The 22,421-nt window shown below is 38.5% G+C and overlaps 3 protein-coding genes across 3 annotated transcripts in view; 1 reads left to right on the top strand and 2 right to left on the bottom strand.

The window, feature by feature from the left end:
• Nucleotides 1-7,023, bottom strand: part of LOC141017372 (guanine nucleotide-binding protein G(olf) subunit alpha) — a 54,651-nt gene extending 47,628 nt beyond the window's left edge. Inside the window, exon 1 of the mRNA XM_073492063.1 lies at nt 6,324-7,023. Coding sequence (XP_073348164.1) covers nt 6,324-6,837 — 514 coding nt within the window. The 5' untranslated portion in view covers nt 6,838-7,023. The remainder of the gene's footprint in view (nt 1-6,323) is intronic.
• A 3,159-nt stretch (nt 7,024-10,182) lies between these two features.
• Nucleotides 10,183-19,678, top strand: LOC141017259 (serine/threonine-protein kinase MAK-like). The gene is made up of 16 exons (XM_073491915.1): nt 10,183-10,253; nt 10,419-10,557; nt 11,795-11,849; nt 12,317-12,438; nt 13,067-13,149; nt 13,868-14,000; nt 14,208-14,379; nt 14,641-14,808; nt 15,395-15,691; nt 15,790-15,986; nt 16,069-16,178; nt 16,624-16,734; nt 17,418-17,489; nt 17,723-17,842; nt 18,592-18,684; nt 18,772-19,678. The coding sequence occupies exons 2-16, from the start codon at nt 10,457-10,459 to the stop codon at nt 18,909-18,911; spliced, it is 1,974 nt and encodes a 657-aa protein (XP_073348016.1). The 5' UTR covers nt 10,183-10,253; nt 10,419-10,456; the 3' UTR covers nt 18,912-19,678.
• On the bottom strand, nt 19,107-22,247 carry LOC141017260 (transmembrane protein 14C-like). Its single transcript, XM_073491916.1, has 4 exons — nt 21,945-22,247; nt 20,523-20,624; nt 20,352-20,439; nt 19,107-20,207 (listed from the first exon to the last, which is right to left on the bottom strand). The coding sequence occupies exons 1-4, from the start codon at nt 22,018-22,020 to the stop codon at nt 20,150-20,152; spliced, it is 324 nt and encodes a 107-aa protein (XP_073348017.1). The 5' UTR covers nt 22,021-22,247; the 3' UTR covers nt 19,107-20,149.
• Nucleotides 22,248-22,421: the final 174 nt, after the last annotated feature.

Raw genomic sequence — 22,421 nt, 5'->3', positions numbered from 1 at the left:
GGACAGAGGCTCTTGATAAAGTGGAAATTATACAGTAAGCAAAAGCTAAAGAACAAACAGAGTCCAATGTCCTTCTGGTGTGGGGTGGTTCACTTTGATTCAGCTGATACAAGGATCAAGACAACTCACATTGCCGCCGTGCTATCAGTATCATAAATATGACAATAATTCAAACTCCAGTACTTCGTGTCGGGCATAACGTTAACTTAGAACTCAGTCAGTAGCAAAGTTCAGCAATGGTCAATGATAAAACCCATTTAGAGAGAAGCAAAGTTCACCTGACTCTACTTGTATTCAGAGGGGAGGGCCGACGGGGCTGTAAGTCCCACTGTGTGCTTCTGTGGATGAGTAAGCTTTTCCAAAATATGGCTTCACATGCAGCACAAAAAAAACTGACAAAACACAACAATCAGTGACTTCCAACAAGCTATTCATTGGCCTGCCTGTCTGCCTGCCTGCCTGCCTCGTTTTGTTTTCTGTCGAGCATGCTACATTGCTAGCAGCCTGTTGTTCAGGCTCATGCAGGGTGATAAGGCTGAGATATTATGAAACGGCCAGTTAAGGACATCTAGGAAAGCTGTAAGAGATATTATCACGGGCCTCTACAGAATCTGATCCAAGAGACCTAACAATAAAGCGACTTCCTTTCCAAGAAATAATAGGAACTCGCCTTCCAGTTCCCATCAGTGTATTCCTGTGTTCATGTACTGCAGTATAAAGTCTAGAGGAACTCTATTAAAGGATTTTCTGAGTTGTCCTCCTGGTTAAACATGTTTAATAATGAGGGGTTTTTTTGTATTTTTACAGGCAGTTTTGAACTAATGTTGCCTTCAAATAGGATTGTGTCCATATTAAGTTGAATTCTTTTGATACATTTCGTGTCTGAAACAAAAAAATACATCATGTACTTGCAGGGTTGCAACACTTTGAAGTTTTCACAGTGCAGTAACTGTCAGAGAAAATATCAAAGTTTCACAGTATTCATTCAAAAACACAAAAAAGAATTATTTAACAAATTTTTGTGGTGACACTAATACGGTAGAATTCACTTAGGCTAGGGCTAAACAGCTGATCTAAGTTATATCAAAACTGCAGTAAGGCCAAGTGCAATATCCAAATCACGGTAACTGCAATTTTTTGATAAAGCTAAAAATATGTCACAGCATACCATAATAAATGAAGCATTGTGTGCTACAGAGATAACCCAGCCTACAAATCATATTCTCCAGATGTACAGGGACGTGCCTGTTTGGTACAGACAGTGTTGTAAAAAAGTACTTCAAAGTCATACTTGAGTAAAAGTATCTGATATTAAATGTACTTAGGCATCATAATTATTACAAGTAAAAGTCAATTATACAAATATTTATGTCCAGTATGTTCTGTAAAATACTGTATGCAATGAGTTGACTGATTATCAGGTCTGATATTCAGCATTTTTCTGATTACCTGAATCTTTTTTTGTTTATCCAGTTACCAATGAAAACAAATCAATTAAAAATGAGCTACTTTGGCTCTGATGCAGCATGTAATCTGAAAAGTTACGAGTGACTAAAGTTATCAAGCAAATGTAGTGGAGTTAAAAGTACAATATTTGCCTCCAGAATGTTGAGGAGTGGAAGTATAAGAAGCAGAAAATTAAAATAATCAAGTAAAGTACATGTACCTAAAGACGATATGAAGTATAGTACTTGAGTTAAAGTATTTAGTTACATTCCATCACTGGGTACAGACCACAGCAAAAGACACATGATTTTATATTTTTCAGTTCAGTTCACCATCCTCAGTAAAATTGTGACTCATAGCACAATCTCAATATCTGTCAAAATAATTTCAATGATTTCTTGTGCATATTGTTGAGCCCTGCGTAAAACTGTACACCGCTGCACTCCTATGTACCTGACTTCAGTCTGATGTATTTGGATTAACATAAACCGGCCTGGTCAGCCACTGGGACTATTCAGAAACATTAGCCTACAATTCATTTCTATTATACCATTAAATTAGGGCATTAACTCATGATTATTTTTATTATAAATGCTGGTATTTTCTCCATAAATTGATTGTTTGTTGGGTCTATAAAATGTCAGACAACGGTCACAATCTCCTAGAGCCCAAAAGAGAAGTAAAGAAATAGTAAAAATATTTACATTTGAGAAGCTAGCATTTTTGCTTTAAAATGACTTAATCGATTAAAAGATTATCAAAATACTTCCTGGGTAATTAATTTCCTACATATGGACCAATCTTTAAATCGTCTCATTGTTTCAGCTCTAAAATAAACATTATTCTTTTTTATGCACAACCCAACTTACATAAAAGAGCAAAAAAGAAAAACCTTACATAGTTGTAAAAAAGGTCAATCAGGCCACTATGAAACATCTGATTTATGAAGCTTCAATTTAGCAAATTAACTGCACCTAATCTGATTTAGAGCAGGTTATGTTTGTGCATTGGATAAACGGTCCTGTCAGAAATGTAATCTAAACTAACTGTAGTACATTTTCAAAGCATCAATTAAAAAAAAAGAGGTTTTTGTCATTTCTGAACTGGAACCGTTCTGTATTTTAACAACAAAAAACAAACTTAAAGCTGAACAATATGAGACTTTTTTATGAAAATTAACAGGCATTTTATAAAAATGTCTAAATGATAACTTGTGTCATATACTGTAAGATACGTAACCGATGATTGCATCAAACATTACAAAACTTAAGTAACTGTTATGACCGAAACTGATGTGTTCCAGCTCCGGCACAAGCTGAACATGGCAGCCCCTTAAGGATAAACAACACTTCCTTATGGCTATCATTATTCAACTAAATACCTGCAGCAAATACAAACAGATAAAGTGACCCAGATTAGCGAGCATACGTTGCCTTGAAATGTAACACTATTTGAAAGGTGTCCACTTTCAGAGGAACACAAACCACCTCAGTCCTCTGGCATGCAACAAGAGTCCTACTGGAGACCTGGAGGGTATAAAGTCCCGAAGGCCTCTTTAAGAAAACCCAGACGTGGCCTGTGGCTCGTGCTGAGGCTCCCGGGCGCACCAGGACAGATAGCTCTGAAAACAATTGTGATTCTATAGTGGTGAGGACAGCCGCCCAAACCATAATGACACACTGAAATGACAAAGTGACACGGGTCGCACACTCTGCTGTACAGCTTTCATGGAAGAATGTATGACATTTCCCTGTGTGACTTCATTAGGATGAGCCATTTCTTCCTGTGTGTAATTACTGAGAGCTGTTTACTCAGGAAATTAAACTGGTAGTCATTTATTATATAGAGCAGCGAAGCACTGCACTGTTTAAAGTAAAGCAAATACATGCAATACGGTATTAAGTGTGTGACTGTCAAAACTGAAAGTGTTTCTACTTTTAAACATTGGTTTCCTCATCAGGGCAGCTGTAATGACACTCAAGCTCCTGCTCCTGATCAACAGTTTCTCTTTTGAAAGTTAAGCACTGACCTTTTTGAAACTTTCGTACCGTGCCAGCCTGTATGTGTGGTAAAATAAGACAACCTAAAAGCTAAAGCTAAGAAAACCATGGCTAAAATTCAACTGTTTGTACTTCTATTCTCAAAAGCAGAGATTTCAAATACTAAGAGTGGATTTATAAATTGCTGCTGGATGTGTGTGCAGTGAGTGAAACACATCCAAACCTACAGAGTGAGGCAACAGGATTAGAGAGGTCTGGCCTGTGACACAACACCTCCATCTAGAAACACACTGACTGTTCAAGGGACAACACTGGGATGCTGCTGACCGACATTTAGAAAGTCTCCTGATAAATTATATAATCTGTCAGTCCGGTGAGGTAATAAAATGCATGACCTAAAATTGATACTTGCCCTGTAATTTATATGGGCACAATTAAACTGATAAGGGTTACGACATACTTTTATTGTGGAGGAGTCAGATAGGTTTAGGTTTTATCTAATAATAATCACGCACTTTGATGTAATGTGCTAAAAATAAAGTTCTGAGAGCCTTAACTGATATCTTAAAATTGATTATTTATAGCAGTATGACCATAAAGCGTCTGAGGAATTTGTGCCCAGTTTTTTCAAATTGATCATCAGAATTGGAATCAGATAGTTATGCTTTGCTGATCAGTTCATCTTCTCAGCAGCGAAGCCCATTTTGCTGCAGCCATTAGAAGGAGTAAAGGCACATGGACACCTACAATTTTACTCTATAGCCTACTACATTATAATCTAAAGTACACTATACAGTGCAACACTCTACTATACTATATAACAGGCCAGTATACTACATTCCAATCTACTATACTGTACAATCCTTATTGTAAATGTGCATCAGATGTTCAAACAGCTATTTTTTATTTCTAGTCCCATTGACAGATGGCATGCTATACTATACTATACTAAGGCCTGTACTATAATATATATATATATATACATATATATATATATATACACACTATACTATACATATTACACTATTTAACATTCTACTGTACTATACTGCAACCCACTATACTGCACTATACTCAACTGTACTACATTTACTTAGTGTTAAAATGCCACAGTTATTCAAAAGGCTATTATTTATCTGTAATCCCTTGACTAGACAGATGTCACACTACACCACAGGCCACAATAATATTCAATAGAATACTATACTATACTATAATAATTTTCAGAGCAAACATGGCTCAAAAGCAAAAGTTGAGTCTCCACACATCCTTGTATATGAAGGCCAGAGCTATACTCTAAATACTACTATTTAACATTCTTCTGTACTATACTACAGGCCACTATACTATACTGTACTCAAATGTGATTCATTTACTTATTGTAAATGTGCCACAATTATTCAAACACCAGACTATACTATACTTATTTATCTGTAGTCCCTAAACTAGACATCTGTCACAGTACATCACAGGCCACTGTACTATACTATACTATACTAGACAACATTTTACAGTGAAATACTACAGGCCACTATACTACACTATACTCAACTGCAATACATTTACTGACTGTTAATGTCCCACAGTAATTCCTATATGTATCTGTAGTCCTTACTATACTATACTATACTATACTATACTATACTATACTATACTATACTGGAGCAAACATGGCCCAATAGCCAAAGTTAAGTTGTCCCCACACATCTTTGTATACTAATGTCTCTTTAGCTATACTCCCTATAGCACTATACACCATTCTATTGTACTACAACAGGCCACAATACTTCACTACACTTCACCATACTACATTTACGGACTGTTACTGTCCCAGTTATTCAAAAACCTTTTTATTTATCTGTAGTCCCTTGAAAAGACAGATGTCACACTACATCATAGGTCACTGTACCATATACCATACCATACCGTACTATACTATACTATACTATACTATACTTTACTATACTATACTATACTATACTGCACTGTATACTATACTATACTATACTATACTGTACTATACTATACTCTACTGCAATATATACTATACTACACTGTACTATACTATACTCTAGTATATACACTTACTGAAAATAATGACTAAATATGCCATAGTTAATCAAAAGCCTGTACTACTACACTACACTATACTACACTATACTATATTGTACTATACTATACTTTAGTATATACACTTACTGAAAAGAATGACTGTACATATGCCATGATTAATCAAAAGGCTATACTCCTACACTACACTACACTATATTGTACTATACTATACTGTTGTATATACACTTACTGAAAAGAATTACATATGCCATGGTTAATCAAAAGGCTATACTCCTACACTATACTACACTATACTATACTACACTTTACTACACTACACTATATTGTACTATACTATACTGTTGTATATACACTTACTGAAAAGAATGATTGTACATATGCCATGGTTAATCAAAAGGCCATACTCCTACACTATACTACACTACACTATACTACACTACACTACACTACACTACACTACACTACACTATACCATGCCATACTTATTTTTAAGCTATGTGGTCTCTGTAAACGTGTGTATACTGGTCCATTTTGAGAGCCTACATTATGTTTAACTGGCTTTTCTAGATTCATTATAACACCAAATGTAAGAGTAACAGGACAGCAGGCCCATTGAGTCTACACGTCCATCTTCATCATTTGTCATTGACAGCCGCAGGGGGTAGTCTTCACAGCCAAGCCAACAGATGTGGCAATAGGCCTCGGCAGAGTAGTGACATAATTTGTGAAAAGGCCAATAGCCTACGTTTGTATTTCTAATAATAAAACAGTCCAACAACAACAACACAGAGGTACACAACCTACCGAGCAGCAGCAGCCGATGCGTCTGTTTATACTCCCGTTTGAGCTCCTTCAGCGCCCTGTCAATATTCTTACTGACTTTCTTCGCCTCCTTCTCGGCCTCCTTCTCCTCCACCAGCAATTTGTCCCAGTTTTTCTGCTTTTGGGTGCTAGTCTTTTGAAGCAGCTGTAAGCGTCGGCCGCGGTCCTTCCCTGTCCCCTTGCCGCTGCCTCCTCCACCGCCGCCACCTCCGCCACCACCGCCACCTCCGTTTTGTATGAGCACACCGTCGGTACCGGTGTCTCCACGGCGGTGCTCCCCGGCCGGGAGCCTGGCAGGGTCCCCGGGGCGCACCGGGCCGCCGCCGCCGCGTAGCGACGAGCTCTCCCCGCATCCCCCGGTGTCCTCCTGGCGAGCTCCCCCGGCGCGGGTCGGCACGGCGGCGTCCGGAGGCTGGTCCGAGTCCGAGGTAGCGTTGGAGATAGACCCGCTCAGGTCCCCGAAGAGCCGGGGACGCAAACTGTAGCACAGCCCCATGTTGAAACCAATATTTGTCTGTGAATGTGATTTTTCATAAATTAAAATATCAAAAAAATCGCAGTTGCGCCGCCAGCCCTAACGAGCCATCGTCACATTGGAGCTCCAGCGGTGCGATTTAAGTCCGAATCTGAGCCGAAAATGTGAATGAATAATGCTCCGACATTTGCTATATGTCATTTTGCATTTTCCCCAGTCAGCCTTTGCTTCGTAGTTAGTGGATCACCTGATCCTTTAGTGGACACTGCGGGTCCATCTTACCGTAAGTAACCAAAAGCACAACCTTGGAAAAAACCGCGGCTATCCGCTGCGCAGACAGTCAACAATCTGACTGCACAGTTGTTAGGTGCAATGCACGGCACGTCATGTTACTACAGTATGGCCATTTCGAGAATGCTGGTCATGATTTTCATTCCTCACATTTCATGCCTGCATGTCTACAGACACCTAACTGCTCTGTAGATAGAGAACCTGCTCTGTATTATCAGACTAATCACACTACTGCTCTTCTTCTTATACAGTCTATGATTTGGACAAGTAAATATTTTTAAATTTGAATTGATTTAAAAAAGTAATAACATTTAAACTTCTAACAGTTGACTCACACACATACTTATAATTATATATCACTGAGACCTTTGCTTTAATCAAACCAATATACACATAGGCATACCATTATCAGCCTTTTTTGATCAATATGTATTCTAAATCCATGTAATCCTCCTGTAAGTGTCATTTATCAATATGTACATGAATGTACAGGGCCTGTTCTGTGCCTCAAAACAATCCAAGTGATCAAGTGAATACATGTGGACACACTCTCTGGTATTCAATTTGATGTCCTGGATTCTTCCAGCAGTCCTTGACTTGATCTTAAGGGCTTCCTGGGAAAATATAAACAATTCTTAAATGTTGTTTATATGTAATATTTAGATCTTTAGTTTCCCAACAGCAGCGTGATGTTTTTGTTTTTAGGTGGGGTGCACTGGAATTAAGTATTTACTGCTCCTGGTCCTTTGTGACATGTATCATTACATAAGGGTTAGAAGAAGTTGAGTTACCTGGAAAATAGAGGCCAGACACAGTCAGATGCAGTGTTGAAAATGAACCACTAGATGGAGCACACACACAAAACACATGTGAAGAGAAAACCCCAGGCTCTTGACTTATCACTCGATGATTTGGTGATGTTATTAAATATAAATTGGACCCCTAAAGTGAGTCCTGTATATGAATAGTACTTGAGCAAAAGTGTTAAAGTATCTCATCTGAAGTATCGTTAATATACTTTAGTGTCAAAAGTTAGTTGAAGCAAATTTTCTGGCAATAAATGTAGACTACGTAAAGGTGCACTATGTAGTTCTGGGAAAGAAATCTTTATCAGAAGAGAAAGATCTTCATTGAATGATTTTTTTATGCAAACTCTCTTTGTTTTCATGACTGAATAAGCTGAATAAACAAACTGACCTTAAAGGACAACACAGTTTCATACTGTTTTACTTTGTTTATATTTGGCGGACCCTGCCACCTTTCTAGCTTCAAACAGTGTTCTGGGGACCTTATTTTCCTCTTGTTTTCAGTTATGGAAAAAATGAATATTCCTGAGTTTGTATTTTTACCTTATAAATATCAAAAGTCTGAGTTAGGATTTCTTCTCCAAAACTACATAGTGCCCCTTCAAATATCAAGAGTACAAATAAAGTAAAATATGTTTACATGTATGCACTGTATACAATGGGTTGACCTGATTATCGGCTATATGTAATATTGTAATATGGAAAATATTGGAAAAAAAGGTTGTACATAGTAGTATTTACTATACTATATACTTAAACATCGCATTATATCTTTTATCTAAATATTGATGACATGTTTTGAGGTTTCATAATGTTATTTCATGCACTGCCTTATTTTATATGATTTTATTCATCTTATTTTGGAATTATCTGTTGCCTAGGAGACAGGAAGCTGCTCTGACTAACGGACAGCATCTTCACAGCAGCATCGCCGTGTCGTCTTCATCAGCACAGAAATGTCTCCTATGGTAGATATACTTCACTCAAGTGTTTCCCTGTATTATGTGAGTCATAGTAAATATTTAGTCAAACTGTCTGTTAGATCGTACAGTAGAACATTAGGGCTGAACAGGCGGCTAATGTTAGCTTATTTAGCTTCATCTTACTGTTTTTATCCTTTAGCAGCAGGGTAGCATGTTTTCTACTAACTAGCTAAATCATATCATAAAGTTTTAAGACACTAATGAAATGTTTAGATACTGTAAAAGCGAGTGTAAAAGCTCAGTTTAGCATCAACATTTAGACATTTTCGTGATATTCTGTTTACTATAAGTCAACATTCAAAACACTTCAATGAAAACATCTAGAAAAAATTCAAATTAGAAAAGTTATGAGCCACTAATAACAACTTTTGGGTTGCCAGATTGTGAAAAAGCTGCCTAATCCAGACATTTTAGTTATTTAGTAGACTCAATATGGGTCGGTTTTGTTGGTTGAGTTGTTAAATTTTTCTTGTTTGTTTTTGAGCACTGAAGCATGTACACCTATTCTAGTAGTAACCCCAAATAAACCTGAAAATGAGCATATTATGTCTCCTTTTATATAGTATTAATGATTAACCGAAAAATGATTGTTAAAACAGCTGACTCTCAATGAAAGAAACTGCTTAAAATTTGCATCCCTACTACTGAGTATGGCATACAAATTCTAGAAAAGACACAGAGAAAAGGCAAACATGCATAAAGCATTAGTAAATTATTTATTAACTATTAATAAACCCATTTGTTTGAACTTTATAGACTAACTAGTTTACTCTTGCGCTAGTTTAATTCCTTTAACCTACTGTAGTCAGTTGTTAATGCACTGGCCCTAATTTGTTGAAGTCAGGCCAAAGTGTACACGTAGGTCAATTGGATATAAAAGAAGACTTAAATCAGGGTTGACAGCAAAGAAGGCAAGTATCATTGTCACCAGCCAGCTCTTTGTTCTCTTGGTTCTTTGGTCAAAAGCACTCTCGACTGACGGTCAAAGTGTTTAAAACTGCAATCCCCAGACCACTGCCTCCCCTAATTGTGATCAGTGTAAAATGGGATGAATTTGTGATATTTCAAACCAAGACTACATCATGAAATTTGACCCAGAAACAGATGGCAGATTTCAGTGCCTTTGTCTTATATCTTCTGCGTCTCCTGTTAGTCGTTTCCCGACACACATTTGTAATCACATGTTGACTCTAATCCACTTCCCCTCGCAGGGGATCGCCCTTCCTCCGTCCACCGTCAAGGCTTAGCTTAGGATAGGTGAGACACAGTGTGACAGGCAGGATCGAGGCAGCATCACTTTTCCACTCTCCCTTGCCAGGTAAACCTCACCCTTCATCACCAATCTACGGAGAGAAAGGTAAATGATGGGTGCTCATGTTTTATTTCTGTGTTTCTAGAGTAAAAGCATGTGAGTAGCCTGACAGTAGCAGTAGGATAAAGCAGCGTAGAGGGCCTTTAAGTCTGTGGAAGGATGTTACTGTACGTATAATGACCAACCGTTGGACTTTGTGGGACTGTCAAGGCTGCCCGGTGAAGGAGAGGCAGGGCTCTCTGTGGACGATGAACCGCTACACCACACTGAAGCAGCTGGGGGACGGCACGTATGGCAGCGTGCTACTGGGCAAGAGCAATGAGACCGGGGAGCTGGTGGCCATAAAAAGGTGAGAGTAGCTCAAGTAAAAATGCCTGGGAAATACTGTGTTGTTTAGACTGGGAACCTTAAGCTGATTAAACCCTGTGCGACTGCTGCAAGGAGCTTCAAGGTTCTCAAACATGTTGCCTCCTCACAAGAAAAACTTTAAATAAATGTCATTTTTGCCTCAATGTGTAGGCATTTCAGGGTGAAAAAGCTCATGGAGGTTTAGGATCAGTTTCTTGTCAAAGCACAAATACTTTATATTATATTATTATTAATGGCATGTTCACCATATATTGTTGTGTTTTGATAACTATCTTATTTGTCTGTGACCACATCTTAAGGATGAGCTGTCTAAGAATCTGTTTTTGGCAAGAAATTAATAATGAATGTTTCACGAGGCTCCACCAGGCACTGTTTGTAAATGTAAGGTTATAGTGCAATGTGATACTACTGATGACAGTGAAAGGAGTGAGAGTACACCGCGTAGTGTTGCTTCTGGAGTACAGGAAGAAAGAAAGACAGGAGAAAGGTTAAAAGAGGTAACACATGTAAAACATTTCAATGAAATACATTTGGATGCAGCAGTGTTGCCCAGGGTGCTGTTTTTTACAGGTACCCAACATTTTTTTGGAGCCCATAATCACCATAAAGAAAGCTCTGAAAATAATTATACAATAGCTTTAATGCAGTAGTCAACACGTGTGTTCTGAGTGAAAATTCAAATTATTAAAACGGGAGTAAACCAGTTTTGTTTACCGTATCTGTGTTTCCACAGAAGTCATCATAAAGCATCAACGAAGTAGGTCAAGATGTGCATTAAAGCTGCTCTCTGCGAGGTTTTGAGTAAAGATCCGTGTTTTGATTAGCCTGAATCCCAAAGTGATCTTGTAAAAGGGAGAAAATTGTCCCAACTCTCCTGATTAGTTTGCCCAAATAAAGAATTAATTCTTAAGTTAGCAACTCAGCAGTGAGAGTGAACAAGTTTTCTCCTTAAGAAAGTGAATGTTCAATCCATTTAGAGTTGGACTCATCCATAGAAGTTGAACCTGCAACAAGATTTCCTACAATTTACTTTTGTCAGATTACTTTGTGCTGTTTTTGTATAAATTCTGGGCAATTGGGTTAGGGGCATGGTACAAAAATGTCTCCCTGTAAAATGTGTTGCTACAGGCTACCTCAGCTCACTTCACGTCAATGTTACTGTTTAAAAATGTCAACATTTATACATACAGTCATTAATTGGTTATTTTTCCCAACAGGATGAAGAGGAAGTTTTTTTCTTGGGATGAGTGCTTGAATCTAAGAGAGGTGAAGGTGAGAATCATTATAGTCAGACAAGAAATCTCCACAAGTTGATACAGCATTTACAGTATTATCATTTTAAACCACTAATGTTTTCACTTGTAAAATTCTGCCCTGTAGATTAAAGGGACACATATTTAGACAAAACATATTTTTCCTCCTCCTGCAGTGCTGTTTATCCTTTTAGATTGTTTTGGCATGAGTTGCCGAGTTTTGGAGATATCGCCGTAGAGATATAATGGAAATATAATGGAAACAGATGGCACTCGGCTTGTGGTGCTCAAAGTGCCAAAAAACACATTTGAAAAAGTCAACAGCAATGTCTCTTTCCAGAGATAGAAACATTTTTAGCCATTAATTGTTTATTTTAGTGTTGTAGCTGAAATTTGAGGGGAAAAAAAGCTCATTTCAAGCAGTGTGTTCAGGTATTTGAGCTGATTCTTAATGACTCTATTGTCTCCTAAACACTCTGTGTTCAGTCACTGAAGAAGCTGAACCATGCCAATGTAGTGAAACTGAGGGAAGTCATCAGAGAAAACGACTACCTCTACTTTGTCTTTGAGTACATGAAAGAAAACCTCTATCAGCTTATGAACGACAGGTAAGAATGCACAGGCAGCAAAATCACACACACAATGTATTCACACTAGCTGAGTTATTTTTGTGATCTAATTCTGCAGTGAGTGTGTTTTTTTATTACCATTGGGAATGTGAGAATTATTTCGGATTGAGTCATCATGTGTCGGTCTTCGTTTTTGCAGAAACAAGTTGTTCCCTGAGTCAGTCGTCAGAAACATGATATTTCAGATATTACAGGGACTGTCGTTTATTCACAAAAATGGTAGGTGACTACAGACTGATGAAAACTGACTCTGCTGTCTTTTCTGTCCTATGAAATGCCGTGATATGCTGCTGTCAGCATTGTCTTTGTATAAATAGTATTTAATTGAGTGAACAGAAAAGAACAATCTGAAGTTGAATTGTATATGACTGCTGGACGGCTGATAAGACATCAGCCACAAATGAATCACTTCTCCTGTGTCCTCAGTGAGAAGAGGAGGTGTGAGTGGTCAGAAAAAAATACTAAAATCAGCACTGTTTTTAGTGTTTGTGGGTGCTGGAGTCATTTCCACTTCAATAAGGCATGATTGTTTTGCATTTTGTTTTTTTCTTTATCCCCTCTTTCTTTCTTTTTTATCTTTTGTCTTTTACCTCTTTGCCGCTGCCAGGGAAGATAAGATGTTTTCTGAAAATGAGATAAGGAACATTCTGTTCCAAGTATTGTCTGGCTTAGCATTTGTGCATAAGCACGGTAAGAGTCTCCTCCTGTCTTTCTCTTTTCCTTTATGTTTCCTTAAAGGATAGGCTCACCCAAACATAAAAAATCAGTCATTATCTACTTACAATCATGCTGATGAAAAGCCAGGTGAGTTTCGTAGTCCACAAATCATTTCTGGAGCTTCACAGCAAAACAGTGTTGCAGCATTCTCTAAACAACTGAAGAAGATGGGGACTTTTAAAATGTTTTTAAATAACTACTAGAAAGTACATGACTTCATACAGCTTGTCCTACATAATCCAAGTCTCCAGAAGCCTCAAGATCCCAGTTTGATTTGAAAAGATGTTAACGCACCCCATCTGAAGTGGGTACACGAGCTCTACCATGTGTACTTGCTTACTCGTAGTTGTTTAGGAGAATGCCGCAGCGCTGTCTTGCTGAGAAGCTCCAGAAATGTTTTGTGGACTACAAAAACTAAATAATTACTGAATTGTTTTTATCTTTGGGTGAACTTACCCTTCAAAGGCTTGGCTTGACTGTGTTTTGTCAGGTTAAAACATCTTTTTCATCTCAGAGATGTTTGAACTCTGTTCCTGTTTGCATATCAGTCAAAACATCAAATAGTGATATGCATCATTAGAGTCATGTCAAGTGGTGGTGGTTGTAATAGTAGTAGAAACTAAAATATAATGCAAATCTAGACCAATCTCAGCATCAGCACAGGTTTATTTGACTGTCTCATGTTTTTCAGGGTATTTCCATCGTGATATGAAACCAGAGAACTTGCTCTGCATGGGCCCAGAGCTGGTTAAGATCGCTGATTTTGGACAAGCCAGAGAGATCCGCTCGCAGCCACCTTACACTGAATATGTGTCCACAAGATGGTGAGACTCAGTTATTTACAACATCATATCAGGGCAAAGTGCAATTCCTGTACTAGGAGACAAAAGCATTTATTATAAGTAAGATCAGATGAAATAAATGAGGACTGTTTGCAAATTTTGTCAATTGATCAACAATAGTAATAGAATACAGCATGGAATACAGGTCACTAAGTGTTCAATAAATATCCTCCCGTGCTGTTATGACAGGTACCGAGCTCCAGAGGTTCTACTAAAGTCGAACTCCTACAGCTCACCCATCGACATCTGGGCTGTGGGATGCATCATGGCCGAGCTCTACACACTCAGACCCCTGTTCCCTGGCAACAGTGAGGTGGATGAAATCTTCAAGATCTGTCAGGTGCTGGGAACGCTGAAAAAGGTGAACCATCACAACAGGTGTCATCAATTATGCTGACGCCCTCTCTGTTTGGACCACTGCCATTAAAATTCACATGTTTCACCTTTTATAAGACACCAGAAGCAAAAGTTGCTGTTTTGTGACAAACTTGATTTCTTTACCAATTCAAAAGTATAAAGAAAATATTTGTGATTTGTATTTTATACCTTCGTGAATGCATGCAGGCACACATAAGGCTGCACACAAACTCACAGATGACTAACGTTGGTTCTGCTTCCTCAGTCGGATTGGCCTGAGGGCTACAACCTGGCCACCTCGATGAACTTCCGCTTCCCAAAGTGTGTTCCCACCAGCCTCAGATCACTGATCCCCAACGCCAGCAACGAGGCGATCACGCTGATGAAAGACATGCTGCAGTGGGACCCTGAGAAAAGACCGAGTGCTGCTCAGGTACATTGAAAAACCATGAGGTTTTCACATACAAAACATACAACGCTTAGAGTCGAGACGACAGACTGATGTTGAGGTGACAGTGTTCACATCAGTGAATGATTTTATCCAGAGCAACTTTATCAGAGTGCAGCTTTTTTTAGCAACAAGTGGGAATCAGTCATCTCACCTTGGCAGTTGCTGTGACACCAAACTTGACATCTGGACATACTGAGGCAACGCAGTTCCACTGACTTCAATCAAAGTGTGAGACAGACCCACATTATTATGACCTGACCTTTTAACTTCTGCTGAAGCTTAAAAATACAAAAGATAGAATGCTGCATGCTGTTTTCATATATTTATGAATCTATTTTAAATATCAGCCTCTAGATCTGTAGGAAATGTGCGGTGGTGGTTTGTGTGATTAGTCCTTTACATGTATTCCCATGTCTGCGATTTTTATTTTGATACAGCTAATTTTACTTTTTTATCTAACAATTTTCTTTATATTTGTCCTCTTCATGCTTTAACATTCTCATTCATGGAAAATCTGACTAAGCTTGGACATGAACTAAAAAAGATGTAACTGAAGATATTTTTCCAGGCTCTACGGTATACATACTTCCATGTCGGCCAGGCGCTCGGTGCCCCTCTCATGGCTCAGGCAAAGATGTCCCAGGCAGCTGCAGAGACAAAACCTCTGTCCCTCTGTAAGACGGAACTAGAGTCTAGCGAGTCTCTCCACCGGCCCCTTCATCAGATCTCCCTACCTCAGGACAACATGGAACACAGCACAAAAAAAACAATGAGTTTCACCACGCTGACAGAGGGGCAGCAGGAACCTCTCAGCCTGGTGAAAAGCAGGCAGCCAACGAACTGGCAGGCTGTAGGTGTCACTCAGGTACAGTTCATAAATGTCAGATTCGGACCTTCTTTGGCCTTACAGAACTTTTTTTTCTAATTTGTCTAATAATATTTTTCTAATATGTTCATTTTAAGCCTCCAAGAGCAGCTCCCACAGGAGCAGAGAACAACGCAACTGGAGTGAGGTCAGGACGTCGACGATGGGGCCAGACATCTTTCAAGTCTGTCGACAGCTGCGACGAGGGAGAGGAAGCAGACGCTGGAGTATCCATCTCCAAAAAACCCACCATCAGCTTTCTGAAGGACAGGGCACTGGATGGACCCAGCCATCGGTAAGACCTCTTCTTACATTTTCTTTTGAAATGTGTTTTCATCACAATTTTGAGAAATATACAGTAATATTTTCTTGTCTAGATTTCCAGAATCAAAGAACAACACAGTATCAAAGTTGTTGAGCAACAGAGCTGACTCTACCACCGTGTCTGCCAAGCAGCACTACCTCAGCCAGTCCAGATACCTACCAGGTGAGAAAAAAATGATCACAACAATCACATTTTACATTCATTTACATTACTTTATTTATGTTGCTTATGTTACACAGAAGCAAAAAACTATACTCTAAACACTAAAAACAAACCACTAATAACACAGAAGAATGAAATAAATTGCATTTAAATGAGATTATAACTAATGAAAGAAGATAAAAGACCTACACAAACATCATTATTTAATTTAAACATGTTCTGTAAATATCAACAAATTACATTACTTAAAAACAGCTGCCTCTGTTGGATCACTTTGTCCACTCTACACCAGTCTTATACAAACAGCTTTCAACAAACAACTCTTATCATGCACTTAAATTACATTCCACATACTGTAGGTGCTAAACTAAATATGGCTTCTTCCATCAGTGTGGGGCTCAAGTTCAGAGAGTTCACTGTTTGTTGAGCTGTTCGTCCTTTTCAGGTGTAAATCCAAAGAGCAACTCCTCAGTAGGAAGCCAGGTGGTCGGCAGAAACGTGTGGGGCAGCTCGTGCTTAAGCCGAGCACAGGGGCTGGAGTTTCCTCTGCATAAAGGTAACAAAGATTTGACAACACATATTTATGTTTAGAGCAGCAGGTGAGAGCAGTTTTTTGGATATCAGGAGTTCACAATGTAAAAAGAAAGTATGCTCAATGCAGTGCCAGTCAGGGAATTAACTTAACAATTATATTTTTTCTTTGCCCATAGAAACATGTTGTTCTGCCTGTCCTATCCTGTGCTCTACATTAGGGTTGAGCCGATTAAAAAATGTTCAAACCAGTTTGACGTCAGGCCTCAGACCAGACCGGACCTGTAATCCCAGATTTTACCACTAGAGACTCGGCTAGAGAGATCCCGGGATGAGAGTCTAGCAGCACTACAGTCTATCAGGGCAACTGTGACACATTGTGTTTTCATTTCTAACAACAACCAATCAGCTTCTTCTAAAGTTTAACATCAAAATGACAAATAAAAGAAGCCCTCAGCCTTTTCCACAACATGTTCCTGATAATGTTTCACATTAAAAGCCTTTTATAAGAAAAGAAAAGTTTCTGTCCACTGAAACACTAGTATATAATATAACGGCAAACAGGAGCAACAGATCAAGCAGCTAGAGCAAAATCAGTCCCAATGTAGTTCTCTTAAGATTTTTTCTTTTCTTTTAGTTGTGCTCTGTAGCTGTTTTCCTCCTTCACTCACCCCTCCTCTCTTCTTTTTGTTGTGCTGTTGTTTTTAGACAGTCTTCATAAACTAACAGATAATCATCCTCTAACAGAAAAGACGCTGGAGGATCTCGATCTTAACAAAGGTATCAGACAGATTTAGGAGCAGTTCACTGGATTACAGACAGTATTAGTGATTTATTATGATGTCTCCAACTTGGAGGTGATTGACATCGAAATATTGCACAAGACACATAACCCAAAGTCACAAACTATGTCTTAGAATGAACATGGACTTTAAAGAAAACTACAGTCTGTAAAGTTGTTTAATGTGATATTCTGGATTTTCAAGCTAAAGCAATTTCATTGTCCTTTCCAGACTCCATGAGCAACTCCAACAACCCAACCAAGACGTACGTGTCACCTTTTCAGAATACTGAAACAGGAGCAGACAGAAGACAGAGGATTACACTGGCACCAATAGGAGTCACCTCTGCTAGTGAGTTTTATTTTCTCTGGTTGAGTCAGACTTTATTGATTCTGTGCTGCTTGCTACTGACCAGGCCCGGGTCCAACATTACTGGAGGTTAATTCTTTGTCTTTGGAGTGCAGTTCCACGTTCTTCTTCCTAGAACTAAATCCAATCTTGTAAATTTCCTTCATTTATCTGTTTTCCGCACACTGTTTCCCCCTTCCTTTTGTCATATCACATTGTAATCTGAAATGTTTCATGTTATAATAACATAATTTATCAAGTTTCAACGTGAAACTTCTCACGTTGTAACGAGAAGTTTCTTGTTATAATGTGAAAAGTTTGTATGTCGTAATAACGAGAAAGCTTCTTGATATAACGTGCCTGTGAGATCTGACCAATCAGAGCAGACAGGGCTTTTTAGCTGAAGGGACAGGAGTGTTCGGACAGATGGTGAATAGAGGCGCTGCAGCAATGGACAGTATGAGAAAAAAAATGTTTAACATCACAACATTTAAACATTTTCTAGTAGACACATCAATTAAAAGTATGACCTGAAATTGAGCATAACACAGGACCTTTAAAGTTTGACAGCAGCAATATGATTGGCTGCTGGAGATTGTGATAAAATCTGGTTGGTTACTGAAAGAGTAAAGGCTCATAGTCGGCTAATTACAAAGAAAAAGGGAGAAGACAGAGTGAGAGAAATGTGAAAGAAAGAGTAGCTTTAAAAGAGTCGTCAAGTTTTACCCAATGTCTTTTTGTGGCCCATGTAGTTGACCTGTCATCTGCGGCTGATCTAAGAGTCGAGTCTAAAATCAAACCATCCAAGAGCAAGACCTCATTGAATAAACTGCTCTCAAATGAAGGTAAAGACTCCCAGCACATGCAGCTTCATGTCGCTTCCCGAGTTTAGCCTAAAAACCCTTTTCCTCTCTCTCACAATGATCTCCCAGAGCACGACGGGCGGAGGAGCAGATCTCAGAATCCTCAGCTCTCTGGATCCAGCGTTACGGGAAAGAACACGTTTCCAAAGAGTATCCAGCCAGTGCACGGACGAGTAGACTGGACTGCCAAATACGGAGGCCACCAGTAGCATAGCTCTGCTCCACCAGCGACTCTTGGGAAATGTCCCCACTGCACTTTATCCAGGAAATACAGACTTTAGCGGGAGAGGCTGCCAACAGTGTGCAGAAGTGTTTCCTGCTAGTCTGTTGTTTCGTTTGCCACCATATCAAATATTGTTGTGTTGGTATATTTTTTTTTAAATAATTGACAAAAAAAAAAAAAAAAAGAGTAGTTATTTTTTATTCAAGTAGGTGAAGTTGTCATTTTACAGCAGCAGATATACATTTACAAACTACATACATAAACTGTATAAAAATTCCTTTGTATAATCAAAGATAGATTTATAGATTTATTTTTTCTTGTACCCGTTTCCTCTTTGATTTCCTCTGAAAACACATATTTTATATTATATGTTTTATACATAAAACAGACTTTTAAACATATATTTTAATTCTCCTGTCTTAGAGATGGAGTTGGTCCCCAGACGATGCACAGTGGCTGCCCACTGCTTCTCAGAGATCCATTTAAGGTCCAGTGTGCAGGATTTGGGGGGAGTTAGGGGCCAAAATGAATGTAATATTCAGAATTATATTTTTATTAGTTTATAATCACCTCAAATTAAGAGTGGTTGTGTTTTTGTTATCTTAGAATGAGCCTTTTAATATCTACAGAGGGAGCAGGTCCTCTCCCACTTTCACTTCCGTATTTTCATTTGGCAGGTAAATCTTGTAAGACTCTCTACCACACTCACAGATTGTACCGAAAATCATTTAATAAAGAACTGTACTGAGCGCCTCTGCGTCGTTTTGGTGTTGCTTATCTACGTAGTTTTATCTTCCTCGTCTCCTCTGCTGTCTGTGTCTGAAAATCTAATTATTATCAGCAAACTCGTATTACCATATTCTCACAAAGTAATCGATAATTTTCAAGTCGTTTTTTTACTGGAGCATTTTGAAAATGATTATTATTAACTGATTAAATGTTATTTTGTTATCGGGAATTGTTTCGGACCCCGGACTTTATTAGATGGGGACTTTTGAGTAATACGTTTGAGACCCTTGTCCTACACACTGGTCCTTTAAATGCAGAGAACAGACTTCATGTCATGTGCTGATGGTGACAATGAAGAATCTTATTTCATCACTGTCCACAAACATTGAGGGAATGTTTGTAAGTGTTCATTATGTTGGCACACAAATGTGATTTACTTTTTTGGTCAAAATATGTAGAGACACCAGAGAGAAGATACTGTGTATTTAGATATGTTCAAGATGTGTGTGGTCTCTTTGTCATTCCAATGATGATCTTCACCAGCATCAGTCCACTGAAAATAAAAACATTTATATCAGGAGACGGTTGAAAAGTAAATGTATTCATTCCTGTTTGTCTACATGGTTCAGAATAATGTAAATTACTAGCCCAGGAACAGTCAGAGAGTAAAATTTGAAAAGAAGAGACTGTGCATTACCTCGCTAAAGTCATTAAACCAGCTGGCATAAACTTCCAGGAGTTGAGAAATCTCAGTCCCATCACCACCGTCAGAGTTCCCGAGGTGCCTGCATTTCCACAGTGGAGGGAAGCAGTTGTTGTCATGTGTTGTGTGAAATCGGTCACAGTTTAACAAACTAAACTTGCTCACCAAGTGACAGCCAGACATTCTTGGGATTTTGAGATGCCAGATAAGCACCGACTGCAGCCAGCAGGCCGAACAGGAGCCCTGCAGCCAGAGAGGTGACGCTGCCTGTGGAGGAAACATAGTTAGGTTTTATTATATAAATGTTGAGTTAGATTAGATGGATTCTCATCTCTTCATCATCGTACACCTCTCTAAAATACAACATCCCTGCTAAGAATCCTACCTTCACAAAGGTTGTAATGTTTTTTTTAAAACTTTCTGATCATCCTGAACACTATTCTCTGGTGTTAAACCGTGTTTTACTGAGAGGCGTTTCTTATATCATGTTCACCTCATTTATATCAATGAGATCTGTGGTGGTATATCAACAGCACCACACACCTAAACCTTCTGAATGACCACAAAGAAAAACGTTCCAACACAAACTGAAGGCAGGATTTAAAGCAGGACTTTTGTATTAGTTATAGCTGGTTGTACCTGATAATCTGGCAACTGAGTGCAGGTGGAGATTTGTTAAAGCTCTATTTAGCATAGTCATCATCTGTAAAATCTTAGTGGTGTCATGTCTTGTGCCTGCATTGCAATCTGGTCTATTGATGCTACTGAAGGTGGATAAACTGGTACATCCACCTCCTCTGTCTGTAATGGACTTTACCCAGTATGACAGTTGATCCAATGCAAGGTACATAAAATACAGCTGCATCTGCTATTTTATTCTTTGGGACCAAAAGTAAAGATATCGTGTTGAAATATTACTTTGGTAAAAGTGAAAATCACCCATACAAATAGTACTTTAGTACACATCTGTAAGCATCTGATATAAGATGTACTTCAGTATCAAAGTACAAATAAAAGTAAATTATTATATACATGTATGTACACACTGGATACTAGGGGTCAACCAATTATTGACTTAATTATTCAGAGTGTTTTTCTTTTTTAAATTTAATTTGAATGCTAAAGAAGGAAATTAAATTTAAAAAATGTGCTACTTTGGCTTTGATACAGCATTTAATCTGCAAAGTAATTTATGTTATCAAATAAATGTAGTACAATATTTGAAATGTAGTGGAGTGGAAGCATAAAGCAGCAGAAAATGGAAATACTCAAGTACTGAAGTACAAATACCTCCAAATTGTACTGAATAAATGTACTTAGTTACATCCCATCACTGAATTTTAGACTATGGTGTTACTACTTTTACCTTTCACTTGTAATGGAGTATTTTTAGACTGTTGTATTTCTATTTAGATAATCAAATTCAAACTTTTAGTTCATAATTTTAATTTACAATTAGTAGTTTGACCACAACATAGGACCTGAAGTAACGTTACCACTGATCAGTGTCTAAAACATCACCCACCGACTCTACTGAGAGACTTCTGGTTAAAAGTTAGCTGCTGTGTCTGTCTACATGTGTCCTACCTGCTTTCAGATAACCTATGAGTCCCCCTACTGACACCAGAGCAGCATAGCTGAACCCGATCCAGTCCACAGCCATGTCACAAACCAACTGTTACTGCTGCCACTGCAGTAGAGCCTGTTTCCACTGTACGACAGCTGCTCAACAGCGCAACAGTGTGAAGAAAATGGCGACAAGATACTGCCAATCGTTAATGTTTCAAAACGTCACACACAATGTCCGGAACAGAATCAAAACATTAGTAAAAATTTAATATTTAGTAGTTTTAGCGCAAGTTTACACTACCACCAACTTCAACTACTGACTTCCGGATGTTTTCTTCTTCTTCTACTTCTTTAGTTTAATGGCGGCTCGCAAACCAGCGTGTAAAGGTGCTGCTGCCCCCTACTGTACCTACTGAGGGTGTAGCATCAGTGCTTCAAGTACTTCAGGTTACATTCAGGTTACAGGTAAATGACTAATGATAATAGTAAACCAAG

The sequence above is a fragment of the Pagrus major genome, chromosome 21 (genome assembly GCF_040436345.1).
Source record: "Pagrus major chromosome 21, Pma_NU_1.0".
NCBI classification, from domain to species: domain Eukaryota; kingdom Metazoa; phylum Chordata; class Actinopteri; order Spariformes; family Sparidae; genus Pagrus; species Pagrus major.
The sequence above is the reverse complement of the archived record's forward strand: the minus strand, read 5'-3'. Positions and strand labels throughout refer to the sequence as shown.

What these genes read in the sequence shown, in the direction of transcription:
- LOC141017259 (XM_073491915.1), top strand. Translation starts at nt 10,457, where the DNA reads ATGAACCGCTACACCACACTGAAGCAGCTGGGGGACGGCACGTATGGC. An exon ending in TATCAGCTTATGAACGACAG is followed by an intron (nt 12,439 to 13,066) that starts GTAAGAATGCAC and finishes TGCCGCTGCCAG; the next exon opens with GGAAGATAAGATGTTTTCTG. An exon ending in TAAACTGCTCTCAAATGAAG is followed by an intron (nt 18,685 to 18,771) that starts GTAAAGACTCCC and finishes ATGATCTCCCAG; the next exon opens with AGCACGACGGGCGGAGGAGC.
- LOC141017260 (XM_073491916.1), bottom strand. Translation starts at nt 22,020, where the DNA reads ATGGCTGTGGACTGGATCGGGTTCAGCTATGCTGCTCTGGTGTCAGTA. An exon ending in CATAGGTTATCTGAAAGCAG is followed by an intron (nt 20,625 to 21,944) that starts GTAGGACACATG and finishes TTTCCTCCACAG; the next exon opens with GCAGCGTCACCTCTCTGGCT. An exon ending in GAATGTCTGGCTGTCACTTG is followed by an intron (nt 20,440 to 20,522) that starts GTGAGCAAGTTT and finishes GTGGAAATGCAG; the next exon opens with GCACCTCGGGAACTCTGACG.